General features: G+C 41.0%; 1 protein-coding gene across 7 annotated transcripts in view; it reads right to left on the minus strand.

Moving 5' to 3' along the window:
- The window catches only part of ADAMTS17 (ADAM metallopeptidase with thrombospondin type 1 motif 17), a 178505-nt gene that overhangs the window by 29404 nt on the left and 130808 nt on the right, over nt 1–18293 (minus strand). For all 7 annotated transcript variants that reach the window (XM_021406968.1, XM_021406969.1, XM_021406967.1 and 4 more), the window contains 3 exons: nt 14904–15061; nt 10664–10823; nt 7663–7798 (listed from right to left, as the gene is read on the minus strand). In XM_021406968.1, the coding sequence (XP_021262643.1) occupies nt 7663–7798; nt 10664–10823; nt 14904–15061 (454 nt within the window). The remainder of the gene's footprint in view (nt 1–7662; nt 7799–10663; nt 10824–14903; nt 15062–18293) is intronic.

An 18293-nucleotide genomic window follows, 5' to 3' on the forward strand; every position in this document is an offset into this window, starting at 1 on the left:
GCAAAACTCTGACTAACATCTCTGGGGCCGGGATTTCACATGGGATAACTGCAGAAAGCAGAACAGGAAAAGATTTCTGAAAATCAGTCACATGAAATTGATCGTCAGATATTTTTTGCTTGCAGCTATCAAACTAAGTTCATGCTTGGATACATAGAGGGAAGAACACACTGTTTACAAGTAGACTCATGATTTCCATCAAATACACACACTCTGCTATTGTGCCTTTCTCTCTCCACACACTTCTGAAACTCTCCACTACATCTCTGCTATACTGGGGGTCAAAATAATCAGGTGAATCTTGATTTTTGGGAGCAGGTTGTGCCACACCCAGTCACTAGTTGTTGCGTTGGTTATTATTTTTTTTTTTTTGGAAAAAAGTACAAGGAATCTAGTAGAATAATACAGCTGCTGATGTCGAAAGTAGGACTCCAAGACTAACATTCCTGTCTGATTGCCTTTATAAACAGTGCTCAGTAATTTTCCAGTACAGTAGTCATTCTGCTAGCAGACTTGCCAGCTTTCACTCACACAGATTTCTTTTTTTCTTTAGTGATTATCATTTTGACAGCTTTATTTATTTTTTGTAATTTCCCATTATAAAATTGATCAGAAGACAGTTTTATAATTTACATGCAGTTTAGGAAGCTGTTTTTTATATTTTATTTTTTTGAGATTTGATTTTCCCTCCTCTCTCCCTCAGATCGAGCAGATTACTCTGTTTCCAAAATGTCAGTGTGGCATTAATATGACTACTTGTCCTTCTTGTTTGCAGCTGCCTCACTGCACTAAGGCAAAAAATATCAGCACACTAAGAGGCCTTTCGCAGTGAGATCCCCTTGTCCTGATTGATCTGTGCTTGGTGTGTCTTTGGTGGGGCAGCTGGTGCCCAGCTCCATTCCCTGCCATTCAGTGAAGGCAGTGCAGGATATAAGCAGCATGAAGAGCATTACAACAGGCAGCAGTAGGGGTGAGTTTCACCCACGATTAAATATTTTCCTAGATCATCCCGCTAATCCCTTTTTGTGGGTAAAGATTACGCTTGGCCTGAAGAGCCTCAAACCAAGGAGGCACAGATCATTTAACATTTTAAAACAATACAATGTTCAAACATAAGGCTGTTGAGTCAAACATTATAACGGGAATAACTGTGATGTAAGCCAGCCGGGGTGTTTACACCAAAGCTAAGAAACCTGTCTCATGACTCCATGTGGAAACTAATGCCAAATGAACTTCAGCTCCAGCCAGCCATCTTAAATTATTTGATGTAAATGCATTTACCAGTAGCCAACAAGCCCTCCTAATTTTATCCTCTGCTTATTCCCAAGCCTTTTCTCTTACTTCTTTTCCAGAATTGCCTCAATGAGCTGGGTTGCTGGATTTCCTTGGAAACATCTTTTTGTCTTTCAGTAGCTAATTAACTCCTGACTGCCTGTTGCTGTGCTTGATGAACTGCGTACAACCCGGAACGCATGTGATTTTGTCTCCTTCTAGTGGATGGTGATAACCAGACGTGCCCACTATAGGACACCAGTTACCCACATCAGCTACTCAGTTAGGTGCCCAGTTAGTATCATCCTTCTGTTCTGCAGCGTTTGGCTTCATCTGCGAGCCCTGCCGGAGCCGGGGGCAGTTTCCCGAAGAGCAGCCAGCAGGGCGCAGCATCGCCCGCTCGCTCAGCCTGCAGCCACTGGGTCTTGTGCAGTGTCCAGCGCAGTCCTGGCAAATTCATTAGACTGATTTGAGAAATCCCAGCTCCAACTTTGGGAAGTGCTTCAAAATGAGCTCTTACGTGGTACCTCCTTGGATCAGAGGGTGCTAACATTGCTATTTATGCCAGATTTCCAGCAGGCTAAAATGATTTGAAACCATCCCCTAGCTATTCTTTTTTTTTTTTTTTTTTTCATGTAACCAAAATCAGAATACACAAAAGGGAATGTTTCTTAGCATAAGGCACAGATAAGGTTTTGAACTCCATGCCCCATGATCTTAAGGATGATAAAGATTTGTTCTGGTTCCAAAAGAGTCTGAAAACACTGATGAAAGAACATACCCGTTAAACGCACAGCATCCGCACTAGCTCTGTACCTTAACATACACTCCCAATACGTCCCTCCATGTCGGTATCATTTCCATGCATCCTTGTGAGTAACTTGTTAGTTTTCTCAAGGAGTTTTCCATGAGAGAGCTCTCTGAAATTCTGGGGTTTTTTTTTGCAAGACTTTCACCCCGCAAAATAAAATCAATACTTTTCTGCTCCTCATCTACCTGTGATGATAACACAAATAAATGTGGTGCAAACAGACTGGAATCAAGGAGACTAGATTGAACACAGCAGGCAGGCAGACTAATCTGACTACAGCCTCCAAAAGAATTTCCCCTGTGTCCGTGATCATCACCATCTCTGCACTTAAACCTGACTGGGGACCACTGGCAGGCACTGTCAGCCCTCACACGCTAAGGCAAGCATGCTCTGAGTGGTCACTAGCCTTCTGGGCAAGCATTCAAGGTGCAGAGCCAGCTGAGGCCTTGTCTGACTCTTGTAACTGGCTTCATTTTATCCGCAGCGGGAATCGCTGTGGTGCATGGGCCTTTGGACAGCACAGTATTGGATTCCTGCCCGCAGATGGAAAAGTGAAAGGGATCTAGAAGAAAGAAAGAACGAAAGAAAGAAGCGATCCGTGTAACCACAGGCCTGACCTCAGCAGCATGCCAGCTTTTAGAACGGATTTGGAGGGAAACAATAATCAAGGACATGGTGGTAAATGGAAAACAGGAAAAATTCAGTGTAGGCTTCCTCCAGGCAGACCAGGCTAAACTAAGTGGGTGTATTTCTTTGATTAAAGTAACTGCTTTTCCAGACACTGGAAACATGGTAGATTTGATTGATTTGGTTATCAGTAAAGAACTCCTTCTGCTGCATTGGAAATGCTTAAGCAAGTTGGAGAAACTGGTCATATGCTGGAAAACATGTATATCAATGTGCATGGTGGGTGACAGTCGGCCACAACGTAATGTTGTAAGGAAGTATCAGGCATGAAGGGAATTAAGTACCAGTGGACTTCCTGAAAGCACTGTCTTACTTTTGATGACTTAGGCACAGAACTGCTGAAAAACTGGTGAAATACACTGCTGACAGTACAAAGTCCAGAAGCACTGTCAATGTTGTGGAGAAATAGGGTATCATATAAGATTAACTAAACAAACTTGAGTACTGCAATAAAACAGATAGGTTGAAAATTAATAGCATACATTGCAAGGTTGTATATTCAGGGGCTAATAACAAGCACGTCTGGGCTAAAGTAAGATTCCTATGTTGAAACAAATGAGAGCGAAGTCATTCAGAATGACTCTAAGCCACAAATGTGATGCACCAATGAAACAAGCAAAGAATGCATCAGCATTGCTACTGACGATGAAGATAGGAAAGTATGAATGCAACTGTGTAAGGGCTAGATGAAATGGAGCCTAGGATTTTCCATGCAGTTCTGGTCACCTATGCACTCACATGAAGCAGTTAAATAATTTAAATTATGGCCTGAGTGCAGAACATGACCGAAGCAACAAAAGGAAGGGAGAATCCATGGACAGTCTCTTATCCAAGAAGTAGTTAAAGAAAATCAACGGATTTAGTCCAGCAAAATGGTAGAAGATAAACTGGTTTGCTGTATCATATGGCAGTAAGCCTAAGGAAAAGATCTAGTAAGGGAGAGTACTACATAAGCACATAAACAGTCGTGACGCAAGAACAAACAGCTTAAAAAGAACAATGAAGATTAGAAATAATAGATCTTGATCAACATGAACAGCAAGGTCACAGAAGAGTCTTCCAGCAAGGGAAGTAGACTGCAGAGCAAAATTGTTTTATGGAAACTAGTGTATAACATGCCTCCAGTAGTACTAGAAAACTAACCCTCGGACTCAGAGACGCTTTCAAATCCTGAACAGTGAAAATAAGGGCTCAGGTCTCCTGTGGTTTTCTGTGGATGAAGGCAGGGATTTCTGGCTGTTCATGCTGCTGTTAAGCATCTGTGTAGGAACAGTACATATTCAGCAGGTCCCCAGAAGGACTCAACCTCTACTACAATCTGTTACAGCAAAGACAAGGAAAATTAACAGTGTTTGCATACAGACCACAGCAAGTCTAACAGTTGGGGAATTTCACATGTTTTTGGTTCTTTTTCTGCTTTAGAGGGGAGCATTTTCATATCCATAAACCCAACCATGCATGCTGAAGTGTGTGGCCACTGGCCGACCTATGTTTTCAGTAATAACAGCTGATGTGATCTGTGATTTCTGAATCTTGTGCCAACATGAGTGCTGGGTTTGCCTATATATTTGGGTTGGTGTTCAGTGTGCTGGAAGCAACCCATACGCACCACATGCAAGAATCCAGATTCCATCTGGTTACAGCAGGGTTTTGTAAAAAAATATCTAAAGAGCTAGGCAAAGGATTAGAATAAAGAGGTGCTAATAGGGTGCAGTTGGGACAGGAAAGGAAGCTGTAAAGAATTTAATGGAAAAAGAGGGTCAAGGAACATAAAAAATAAAATAAGAAGAAAAAGAGGCATTTTTTTAAAAGGTGAAAGAGTAACAATAATAAAGAATGAAAGATTCTTTTTTTTTTTTGCCAGTTTCAACAAAACTCTTAAGAAAATTCTGTTCTCTGAAATTTGATTTTAAAACATGTCGGTATATCCAATCCTTTTTTTCAGTCTACTTTGTCTTTTTCAGATGCTATACTGCAGTTGCAGAGCTCTAATCTCCTTGGCCTCATGAAACTACTGTCCCCTACCCCACGTTATTTGGCTCTCCCAAGAGGTGGCTGAAGTTCAAAGGGATGTATAATTTGCAAAGCACTTTGAGATCATGCTGGAAGAAATACACTGTTATTAATATCACACACTTTTTTTTTCCTCTCCAGATCATTTTATATATAACTTAGGTTATTTTTTATTTTTATGACAATCTCAACATCAATAGCCTTCTCTGTCTCCTCCATTTGTACGACATGATCTCACTCCATCCCAAGGAGTTTGCAGACCACATTATAAATGAATTAAGAGAAGATGCAAAGAGTGTGGAATAATGAATTAAAGTCACACAGCATACCCAAAAATGAAAGAGACTGAGAGTCCAATGACCGAGTCCTGGGTTCTGGCCATTACACCTTTCCCTAGAGACAAATTCTCCGTAAGATGATTCCCTTACATTTTGAGTAAAAGCGTAAATGTATATAAAAATGCACAAAACAGAGCAGACCTACTGCTGAAAGGAAAGCATTATTCTTTCTTCTGCTCAGGTAAAGGGCTTAGGTCTGAGTGGAAACGGGAAAGGACCTTATTGTAACAAGATGCTACAGTAATTTTACTTGAAACCCTAAAACAAATTCAGGGTTTATTAAGAAAAAAAGCATTGACATGGTGAAAGAAAATGGTTTCTTTAAGATGTTCTTGGTCAGAGAATATGCTAAGCATGCATTTCTAATATCTGGGTGGGCAAACGCAAATGGAAATTTAAATTCTACAGAGGCACAGAGAATGTGCTTCTTGAAAATGTTTCCAGTCAAAAGCATGTTAAGTGTGAAAGTGTGGTCTACACAGAGGGAGTGAGGGAGTGTGGTCTGTCAGATCATCAGCAAGGATTTTGTGGCCTTTCTGGGCACTAAGGACATTTGGTGTGGACTGTCACTGCTCAGACAACAGAATGTCACTGTGCTGGAGCTAATTATTCCTGAGCTGGACTAAACTGTGGCTATAAGTTGCCTGATAGCTCCATACAGAAGAAGAGATACCTTGGAACAATATTAAGGGCTGTACCTGAATCCACAAAAGAACACAATTTAGATATAGTAACTGGTTTGGTCCTTTCTCAGGAGGTTTTGTGTTATTTAACCTAACTCACTGTCTCTGCCCTGAAGAGGCAGCAATATCATGGAGTAGGTGGGCAACGAAGAGAAGACTTCACCAAGAGCTCAGGACCATGGAGATCGCACTGAGAAACAGCACCGTGGGTCTTAAGGTTCTAAAGGACCTGATGGGCAAGACCTCTCCATGTGGTGCTCAGCTAATAGCAGCAAAGCTATTAGCTTCTCCTTCCCAAGCTTTTTTTTTTTTTTTTTTTTTTCTTTTTAAACCTCTAACACCTGGAGCCCCTCCATATGACCGCATTGACTCACTCACTCCAGTCTCTTCCCAATGTATTTTTAAAAAGTCTAAAAGAAATCCTTCGTGCCAAGACAGTAACACAAGCAGATGCTCCTTGTTTCAGCCTTTCAGAGAAAATGACATGACAGAAATACCAGCATCACTGAACTTAGGAAACTTCCTCATGGAAATGACAGTTGTTTCCCTGAAGCCATTGGGAGTTCGGCTCTCCTTATACACCTAGAAGCACACACAGTATCTCATTATACCTTTCAGTACCACTGAAATCATTTTGGCCACAGTATTGTGCAGCTGTAATAGGTGCAGAAACAAAATGAAACCTGAAACAACCTAGTCTTACTGATGGATTACCTAACACTAGATTTTCCTGCTTCAGGGCACTTTAATCAGAATGCAGGTCCAATTAGAGGGAAATGTGTTGCTTCTCATTTCCCCGATTATTCCTGCCAGCAGGATGAACTTTGTAGGTACATTCCCCTGGCTTCTCCGATTATACAAGACGCAACAGATAGCAAATTCTTTTTCACAGGCCTTTGTAGATATTCATGAACTTCATCCTAAGTTTTTTTTGTGTTCTAACTGCTGTCCGAAGTGGATGGTCCACTTTAGTCCACAACACTAAGCACTGCTTCAGAGCAACAGTGAAATTTTTTGCTAGCACACAATAGAACAAATTAATTTGCTGTCCTGTGTTTTGGCATTCTGGACAGAAACTTCACCTTTTATACAATGCAGAAAAAATTAACTCGGCTAAAAGTGCTTGCCAAATCAAAAAACAGTGCTTTTTATTATTTTTAGAACTTTCTACTATTAGAACTTTAATTACTCCTACTGATGCAGAAAACCATCCATAGCAAGGAAAGTGTATAAAATGTGTTTCATTTTAATTTCTTGACTTCAGCAAGATTCAGATATGCCTCCCAGACTATGCAGGTGTTGGTAGACACTGTACAAATTTAACACAAAGAAGAGACGCTCCTTGCCTGGAGATTCCCGGTCTATGTAAGTACTAAGTACTATGCTAATACAGATCAGACATGCAAGACAGCAGAGGAGCTATAGTAGCTTAAAGGTTGTGGGTTGTTGGGAAGTTTTTTTGTAGCACTGTGTGACAATCAGACTCTATTCCGTGCTGATTTAAAACAAAACAAAAGTTAAATAAGCAGTCACTGCTATCTCGTCTGGCTTTATACTGCAAATTGCACCATCTCCTAGGAGGCATCCAAAAGGAAAAGAAAAGAAAGTCATCCTCAAACAATGCATGCAGGCAGTTGCATGGAATCTGGACTTACTGGCCACACATTAAATGGACTCTGAGGTAATAAAAATCTGATCTGCTCAACAAAAGGAAATGAACATTACAGCTGGTTGCTGTGGCTAACAATGTGTCCCACTGCTTATAGACATTTTCACCTTGTTCACCAGATGGAGACTTTGGAAATGGGTGATTTGTGAAGAAAAAGGATATTGTTCTTTATTATTTTTAACTCCTTACCGTGACTGGCAGGGGTGTGTGTTACATTTCCTGACCTGGGGCTCGGGGCGATTCACTCGCTGGCAGTCACTGTCATTCACCACTGTCATGGTCTTGTTAATAATTCGAGTACAGGACACAATTGTTTTCCGTTCACCTACAAGCCAAATAAAAACTACTCTGAAAAACATGGAAGACAGTGGCTAAGAACAAAACCATGTCAACTCATTAACTAGATTTCCCTACCGCCTCTACACGATGCAATCTACACACACATATAAACCCTGTAAGCAGTCTTATCTTCCAGTTCTGCCTTACCTTTGTACTGCTCTTTTTTTTTTCTCCAAGAAAAGATACGAGGCTCTTAAAAGTTGACTACAAACTAGACTTTATCTTTTTAGTGCTTAATGAGTAATCAATATTGAAAACAACTTGCTTTCATTTCCGGTTCCTCCTTCACGTACTACAGCGCCCTATAATCACTTATGGCAGATGCTCCAGCTCTGTAAACTGGAGTCACACAATCATCTGCCCCTCAGTGACTGATAATGACAGGACAGCTGTCTCTTGCTGCTCCCTACACACACAGAGTCGGGTTGAAAAGGAGTAAAGAGACTTCAAGAGCGATAAACTAGGCTTGTTTGTATTTCAGAAAGAGGTAAAATTAACTCACCAAAATAAATTATTTCTGATCTTCCTGTCTTCCAGTTATGATGCTTGGGAGGGCATGTTGATCTGCCTGAGGGTAGAGAGGCTTTACAGAGGGACCTGGATAGACTGGATCAATGGGCCAAGGTAAACCATATGAGTTTCTATAGGGCCAAGTGTCGGGTCCTGCACTTTGGTCACAACAACTCCGGGCAACCCTACAGGCTTAGGGAGGAGTGTCTGGAAAGCTGCCTGACGGAAAGGGACCTTGGTGTGCTGATGGACAGCCGGCTGAATATGAGCCAGCAGTGTGCCCAGGTGGCCAAGAAGGCCAATGGCATCCTGGCTTGGATCAGGAATGGGGTGGTGAGCAAGACTAGGGAAGTCATCCTGCCCCTGTACTTGGCATTGGTGAGGCCCCACCTCGAGTACTGTGTTCAGTTTTGGGCGCCTCAGTACAGAAAGGACATGGAGGTGCTGGAGCAGGTCCAAAGAAGGGCAGCAAGGCTGGTGAAGGGCTTGGAGTATATGCCCTATGAGGAAAGACTAAAGGAACTGGGGCTGTTTCGTCTGGGGAAGAGGAGACTGAGGGGAGACCTCATTGCTCTCTTCAAATACCTGAAAGGTGATTGCAGTGAGAGTGGGGCTGGTCTCTTCTCACTGGTGACAGGACAAGGGGAAATGGCCTCCAGTTGCGCCAGGGGAGGTTTAGGTTGGATATCAGGAAAAACTTCTTTACAGAAAGGGTTGTTAAGCACTGGAACAGGCTTCCCCCGGGGAGGTGGTTGAGTCACCATCCCTGAATGTGTTTAAATGTGGTGCTCAGGGACATGATTTAGTGGCGGGTTGTTAGAGTTGGAGCAGTATGGTTAGGTTGCAGTTGGACTTGATGATCTTGAAGGTCCTTTCCAACCTGAGCAATTCTATGATTCTGTGCTTGAAAAACACTGCTACTAACAGACACCTCAGGAGTAGTCAGTTTTTCTCACATAAACTATTTCTCGTGCATCAGCAGGTTCATTGGGATAGCAGAAGTGTGACACTGGATCAGCTTTCCACTATGTGACAGCAAGGAAGCTCAGTCATGGGGGCAGCATGACAGCAATCAGATGTGACAAAGAAAATGTCATCCCTATACAACACAACTCTGCCTTACTGCATTTTGGTTTCTCAGCTTCTCTCCTTGTAACTCTGAGTTTGCAACAAATTGAGTTTGTTCATCATTTACAGCAGATAATTAAAAATAACTCAAATTCAGTTAACACAAAATTTGGACAGTCTATATAGAAGCTATTGATGGCTGAATTGACTAATGCAGTTCAGGCTCAAACTGCAGAAAGTGAAGTGTGAAGGGAAGAGGCCCTTCTCAGCTTGGATAAGCAGTAGAAGCATCTGACAACAAAAGGATATGAGATCAACTGCCGTCCAAGCTGCTACTAGTGGGAGCCATGTTGCCAGGTACTGATTTGATCCAAGTATGTGGAAGGTTTATAACACAAATGAAAAAAGCCTCAAACAATTTCCTACTCATTCATGAGAGTGCTTAATGGTTCTATGAAACTGTTTTAAAAGGTGAGCAAAAGTGTCCATTTTAAAATAAGTTTTATCTACACAAAGAAATTCATGATTTCAGTACACTGAGGGCAGTGAACTTGCAAATGAGAAGATGAGCACTCTCTTCCTGTGTTATAAAATACGATAAATAACTCAGTCTACTTGTAAAGAAGAACTGGCCAGAGTGCATGGAAAAAATTCATTTTCCTCTGGGAAAACACTGTTTCTTCCAGCAATGGACAGTGACTGACAAACCAGACTCTGGCCTCACAGGCATCAAGTGCCCCCAGGGTTTCAGTAAATCTCTTTCAGGGATCATCTGAAAAGAGTGATTTGCAATGTGCTAATGTACCCCCAAAGTCCACTGCACATTAAGAGGATCTAACGCAATCTCCAGGCGTTGTCACAGCAGCACCGTCCCTGTCTCATCCTTGGGGAAGGAAGTGTCTTTAAGTGAACATGCCTGAACACCTGTGAAAACTCTACTCCAAGAATGTGACAGAGTTTTGAGATATGAGGCTGCACACAGCGCCTTAAGCCATCCACGGAGCACTAACCCAGGTGCAGTTCCAGCCTAGAGTAGCAAGCCGACAAAGCAGGGTCCCTGCCAAAATGCTGGGTGAAAATTAACTGCGGGGATGGGGATGAGAGCTGGGAGAGCTGGTGAAAATGAGCTCTCATTTGAGTTCATTATGGTAATATACATTACCACGGCCAGTTTCCTTCACGCTTTGGCAACGTTGCCTTCTGCAGGCACCTCTCTAATGGCTGATGTCTGCAAACACTGCACGAGTCCCACCAAGCTTCCTTACGGCCTTACCTCCTCCACACTGCACGCTGCACCCTTCCCATCCGCTGTGCGTCCAGATGTACAACGAATCCTGTTGCTTTTCTGGCTCACTTCTGTTTTCAGCAGTATAGTTCACAGGAATGGTGTATTCATAATGAATTCCGTAATTCTGGTCATGAAATAACAGCACCTGGTTCAGCAGAAAAAGAAAGACTGTTACAACACTGTGAGCTGGGAAAGTCAGCAGAATGTAGGGACAACAATGCTAGAAATGCTGTCTCAGGTCAATATTTCCATAATGTAAGTACTTCATGAAAGGCAATCAAATCTTTATCTAGGAACCTGAAATTACAGTAGCGTTGGTAATATGAGGCATCTCTGAGATGCACGAACTGCTCATGATTTATATTTAGATGTCCAAATCTGGAAGTTAGTTCAAAATTAGTACTCTAGTGTAAGATTCAAATGGGATCAGCAAGCCACCATCTGAAGAGAAATAGTAAGACAACAGGAAGCACTAAAGCAACAGTTTTCATATAACTGTTTATATTTCATACAAACTATTCATATAAACTATTATATATACTCATATAAACTATAACTATGTCATATAAATGTAGCTATTTTAATGAGCGTCTAGAGTTAAAAAAACACTCATCAGACCTGCCCTACCTTTGTTTTCCAGAAAACAGGTTGTCTCCAAGTCTCATGAACAGACTCAGGCTTCTAGTTGGGAAATTTAGCAGAGAATGGGAAAGTTCTAGATGAACATGGTACAGTTTACAGATCATTGCAGCCTGCTCTATCCTATCCTGCCTGAAAGGGCGCTGAACAAAATAATCTCCAATTATCTCTTCCAGTGTCAACCATTCCGTTGCTCCAGTTCTTGAGCTGCAGTATTTACTGCTGCATTTGAGTGGGGCTGCAGCAGTTCACAGTTTGAAGACAGAAGGAGTTTATTAATGCATCTGAAAGCACAACTTCATCCTTCTCAAAGCAAAAACAATGAACACTAAAAAAAAAAAATCACATGGCTCTTGGGCAGTGTGGCACTTAAATTGAAGGAGACTATTCCTGCTGACAAGCTGTAGGAGCAGGATTTTATTGTCTCAGAAGCCCGAGGATGGCAAGAAAGAGCTGTATCATACAGCTGCTGGCAGCATATATATTTTTGTACCCCTGCATGTTGCTGGAGGGAGGTGAAACCTGCTTTCAGCAGCAAGCTGATTACTTGCCATGGAGTCACCTGTGATGTATGTCTCCAGTATTATTACTCTGAAAATCACTATTAAGAACTGCAGAGGAATGGAGAAAAATGCTTAACTTTTCTCCACGGGTAAATGACAGGTCTGGTCCCGTTCTGATTTACACATTGAGCTTCATTTGGCTCCCATTTCCACTGGCTTAAGTCAGAAATCACTTGAAGACACCCAAAAAGCAGTATGAGTCCTACAAAATCTGAATTATCACACTAATACAAATATGACAGAAGTACTGCTGGGATGCTGATGCAGTGGCTTCAGACTAGCCTATAATAATTATCTCACAATCTCAGTAGCATTAGGGAGGTAAATTCTGTTGGCTCTTGGCACCTACTGAAATAGGAGCAGAATCTTACTAAAGAAGATATTTTAAGTAATGCTGTCATAAGCGAACAGAGCAGCTGCCCAATTAAAAAAAAGCACAGTTGCAAATGCTATTTTATCCCAACAATCTTTGCTTCCCATTAAGATTGGCAGAAGTCGCTGCTACTTTACTAATAATTTCACGAAAGTTGTCAGAAGTTCCATTTAAGAACAACGACAACAAACCCCAACACCATATAGGCTGAAATAAGGGGTTCAGTTTGCAGGCACTGGCATCCCGGAGGTCTGTGCAGTGAACACTGTGGGGCAACTCAAACTCAGCATTTGTGAGCTGCTCTGCTCAATGCAAAACTCCACTCCAAAAGAATACCTTCAATAAAACGTGGGGAACAAATATAAGATTTTACTTCAGCTATGGAGGGAGCCTTACTACCAGAACTGAATGCCAAGGTAGAATCCAGGCATCATTACAAAGGTGAATGCATTTTTATTTTCTCCACAAACCTAACTATCAGGCAGTCAGCAGCAGAGAACTCAAGTACTGCTCTGGCTTTCTTTAAGTGCACAAGATACAAACAGCTTGTTCTACAGAATTGATCAATCAGCCTTGTCTAAAGCATCTATATGCTTTGGGAGTGTCTGGTTGTCCTCCGTTGCCAAAAGGAGATCTAGCACAAGCCTAGCTACACAAACATTAATTTCTCCAAGAAATATACTTACAGCAATGCACTTGGAGAAATGCCTCAAGTATTAAAAACCAACTCCTAAAAAGAAATCCTTATTATCTCAATATGGGAGCAAGACTAGTGAATCTAAAAGCCCATATGAAATCAATTTAATGCAATTCTGTAGCCACATATAATTGGTGTGTGTGTATGTGTGTATAATTGGTTTCAAATGCAGGTCACAATGGACTGACTGAAGCTTCTGGCTCTTTGTCAGGCCAGTGTATTCCACCACTGTTTGAACAACAGTTTTCTATTTAGAGGTAAGTGGTAACCATCCTGTCATTCTTGTGTTGAAAGAATGAAACCCACTACCATATATCAAGGAAAAGATTAATATCTGATCTGAAGCAAAGACTTCACGCGTGCTTTGTTTATGACTGGCAGTGATTTTAAGCCATGTATTTTTTCTTAATGGTCTGGTAACTTTTACGTTCCTCCTTTTTAATCATTTCAGGAGGAAAGATGAAAAAGGAAAGTTTCCTCTGCTCATATCTGCTGAAAATGCAAGTCTGCACCTGAAAACGATACAGAGAACCTCTTAATCACTAATTTCCTACGTTGTTTACTTACTCCTTTGTGAAAGGGAAACAGCATTTCTTTAAAAATAGAAATCTACTGATGCTGAAGTTTGAAAAAATTGGTACCAGGTTTTACTGCAATATGCCTCAACCAAGCAATGCTCTGGAAACTTTCTAGAGCTGGCAAAGAAATCCTGCACAGAATCTTCAGGAACAGTACCTCTTTCTTACATGAGGTTAGGAAGATCTTGCAAGTACAAGATATTTTTTCAAACTGGGCTGTGAGATATTTTATGATGAATGCTAGTGATTCTAAACAAATCCAGTGAAGAAAGGAAGAGATTTCTGATATTTAGCAGCATTTGAAGTCAGCATTCATTGAACAAATGACAAAAAGATGCGAAGAAAAGAAACAATATACAGAAAAATGTAACTGGATAATAAAGTCACTGGAAACAACGCAAACATTAAAATATTCTATGTTTGTACACAAAACTCTCTCTTGAAACTGAGATGCTTTATGCAAATTTTCAACTAGTAACACATGTGAGACAGGCATTATTACAGCTATTTACAGACTGAAACATTAAGGGTCTGGCCCACGAGTCACACCATCACCCACTAGTAACAGGACAGGGACTACACTCCTGTTCTTCTCACCCCTGTGGACTTCTGACTCATGTTCTCATGCAGCAGCTATAAGAGTGTTTATAAAATGACAGATCAGGTTAACAGAAGGACATCAGTAAAACTTTCAAAAACAGCCTAAAACGCATCAAATAAGAATATATATATATATATAAAGAAAAGAAGGAACATTTCTGTGTGCAACGTCACTACAAATTCACACCTATCATCTCTATATGCAAAACATACATCTTTTCTGTTAGAGCAACAATGAGTTTAAAAATACAGAATATTATAGAAACATACAATGGTTTGGGTTGGAAGGGACCTTTAAGGTCCTCTAGTACCAACCCCCATGCTATAGGCAGGGACACCTCCCTCTAGACCAGGCTGCTCAAAGCCCCATCCAGCCTGGCCTTGAATGAATATGCTCTGGCATCAGCTAAGGAGGAATTTTGGTAAATAACTGTCTGTGTCTGGGTGTGTCCATGAAGTAAAGAAGACTCTTGTAAACCTATGTTCTGTAGAATGGATCTGTCACGTTGTCTGACACATTACAGGAATGCTCTGTACTGGAGACGAGTGTACTGGGACACTGTATGTTCTTCCAGAATGGAGTTCCAGTTTTTTTTTTAGTAGTGAACTGGGTTTCTCTAGACCTTCCAACACTGCAAAAGAATTCAAGGAGAAACACTACAGCGTATCTCTAAGAAACTCTAATGAGTAAACAATGAAAATTTAACTTTCAGCTAGGATATGAACCCTTTAGGTTGCATGACTTAAGAAACACAAACAAAGGATAGAAAGTTACCATCAAGTGCAGTGGTATTTTAGTTGGTCCTTTGGCAGAGATTTTCTCCCACAGACCCCTTCGCACGTATCGGACAGTAGTGCCTGCGATCTGAAACTCACCAGGAAGCTCAATTTTCCAGTCGCTGTTAATGGATCTCTTACTGGAATCTTTTAAAGCTGGAAAGAATCAGATATCATGGAATGAAATGAAAGCAAATCAATGACTACAATATAGCCTACCGATTGACTATATTGACTAAGGGCTGAGCTTCTTTCTCAGCCCTCCTAAAGTGCAAGATGCAGTAGCTTTGTAAGAGACACTAGTTTAAAAGAAAAACTAAGTATAATTTTAGCCAATTAACGGTAAGGTTATTAACTTGGGTATATTCTGTATGTCAGTTGAAGAAGGCATCTCTAATTACATTAATATCGCCATTAGGTAACAATAATGTCATATAAACTGGTATTGCTAAGGTTTTACTACTTGGAATTGTTAAGTTCTGTTTTCCAAAGAAGCAAAGTTATCCATCTTCAAAACTTCAAGGCATTCTCTGTGCTATTGCACTGCTAGAAAATTTCAAGTGACGGGGGAAAAAGCGTGCAGCAGCAGTTTACAAAGGAAAATTAAGAAAGGATAATTACCCCTGTCCTTAGAAAAAAAAATGCTAATTTAGAACTAAGTGGAACAACTCTTCTACTACTGGATCTGTTTCAGGAGCTTGCCTGAAAAACACACACATCCATGGCATGCTGTTGAATTAGGTTACATACACAGTCCTTGGCAAAGGAAAGCTTGCACAAGATAGGCACTTTTCTTTGATTTTCAGTGAAGATTTAAAACCAAATTACAAGTATGACTAAAATACTACAGCACTGTATTAACAAGCAAGAACTGCAAAGCAGAAGTGGCTAGGAAAGTGCAAAACTTACTGACCCATTTTCCTTACCCAAGCAAAGCAGAATACAGATTGGGAACAGACAGCATAATTAAAGAACAATTACTTAGAGCCATAAGTCTTGCTGGAATAACCTCATTATTAGTCAAAATGTTACACAAGTAAGCACACACACATATGCATAAAATGAACATGGCTGCTGTACCTTGTATATTGAAAAATAACACTTAAATCACTTTATGCATTATTCTCAAATCTCGCAATTTAGATTTTAATCTTAGAAAAATGGACAGTACCATAAATTTGGACATATAGACCAAATTGCTAGACGTGAAAGAAGAAGTGTCTCTGTGCATCAGTAAGGACAACAAAGGAAGCCCTGTAAGATGAATACTGAAAAGGAAAGGTACTTGCAGTATTGTGTCCTTTCTTCCAGAACAACCTACTGCATCAGCAACACTGATATTCTCTAAACACTCAACGGAGCGTGTCCAGCCATATGGACATAATATTACTGTGAGTCGTCAGTGCAAGTTCATTTAGGGATTTCTGTGTTATCTACATTACAATGGAAGCAGAGTTATTCAGATGTCTGTGTGATGCATTGAGGGAAGAGAAAATTGGCAGACCATCCTGCAACAGAGAGAAAGTCCCAGTGTCCGTTGTGGAAATCCACATACTATGATCGAATTTGCTGTGACACCAGATAGAATAGTCTGTGTGTTTTTCAGTTACTGGGCTTCCTTAGTTCAAGGTTAACTGTGTCCTTTGGCTAAGCCTTTAAAATAGTGTTTTCTTAACCTCCAGCATTTCAAGTCTATTTTATTCTCTTCCAGCAAAAAAATACAACTTTGGCATTCATTTCACTGAGTATATTGTCAAGAGGTAAGAGGAGCTGATTTAAAGCCTTTTCAAATGGCAATAGGAAAATCTCCCATTGTCATCCCTTTGCATCAAGTATCCAAAGCCAGCAAATCCTTCCAGCTGTACACAGGCTACGTATAATTCCCTATTATGCTTAGAAGACCAGGAACTGGACTTCTTGTCCAATGCACAACACACCTGAATTATGAGTTTGGTCTTATTTACTACAGGGAGTGTTAGCAGTGATACTAGACCATTCTACCAATGGTCCTTCCTTTTATTCCAGTTGGCCTTTTTTAACATCTTTTATATAGCTCCTACAATGAAGACTCTCTTAAGACATGAGGGGCCTTCCTCAAATGACATTTAAGAGGACGGAAATCCCTGTTAGTTTTCCCTGTAAGGGACTTCCTGAACATTGCTACCAAAAGTAAGAGCAGACACCTGAAGTGACTTCAGAATGAGGAACCATCTCAGCTTCTTCATGTTGTTCCAAGTATAGCACACATACATGTTTCCCAGGCACGTGAGCATTGTCATCTGTCCTATTAAAATGATCCCTGTCATACTTAATAGCCAAGTCAGCTTGATTTCTCCCAAACAACTCCTAGCAAGGGTCAAGACTTTCCATGGTTCCTTCCCAACAAGCAGCACGCACACAGCCCACTGCTCTGCAGGTTAAGAAATGAGTATAATGATGTCCTGGTACTTGCATGCTACAGCAATACAACCCTCTCTGCAGCTTACTTCTATCCTGCTTTGTTCTCCAATCTACAAAATGCCTTCTGCAAACTTCAGACAAAATTCCAAAGAAGGATTGTTTTCCTCTGCCAAAGCCTACTGGCTTCCAGGCTGATCAAAGCAGCCATCACACTGGACTTGAGGAGCCGTGAACATGACAAATCAAAGCTGTGGATGAGATATAACTATCTCCACAGCAGTATGGCTGACTAGTAAAAATATCACAGCACATGCTCACAAGAGCATATGAGAGCTTGAATAACAAACTATGCTTTGGCTCTAGCTCATCAAAGGAAGGCAGCTTGCTGATAAAAAGAAAAGTGTTTAATATTTGTGGATCTCTCTTCTGAGAAAGGCTTGATTTTGATTGCTGCAGGCACTGTTCCCCAGATGACTGAGTAGAAGGAAAGAGCCCAAAAGGTACTTCCTGAGAATTGTAGGAGATACACTGGAGACTGTGCACAGTATCTGTACCAGTGTGTTCACCACTGTTTGTCTTCACTCCATGCAAATGCTCCATCAGTAGGGATCAATTCAGCCACAGAAATCCCACATCTCTCAGACTCAGAGTACTTCTATTTCTCCATTGGCTGTTGTCACAAACAACTACTGTAGGCCTGGCTCCGCCTAGGTAGCAATGCACTGTGCTGAATACAACCTTTTACTTACTGAATATTTGTAGCTCTCCTGGGACCCCATGCCTCAACTAGGGCAGCAAAGCACCGCTCTTTTCTTTCTCCCCACCGTGGGTGCATTTAGGTGGTAGCAAGCATTCACTCGTACATATCTAAGCTGTTTCCTGGCTCAAAGCTGTATGACAGAAGAGCATGAAAAAGAACTGCAGCAACAACCCATAACTTCCTTATTTGTTGGCTCAAAGACAAGAACTGACCAATCTATTTCTAAAC

Source organism: Numida meleagris, chromosome 9 (genome assembly GCF_002078875.1).
Source record: "Numida meleagris isolate 19003 breed g44 Domestic line chromosome 9, NumMel1.0, whole genome shotgun sequence".
Classification (NCBI taxonomy): domain Eukaryota; kingdom Metazoa; phylum Chordata; class Aves; order Galliformes; family Numididae; genus Numida; species Numida meleagris.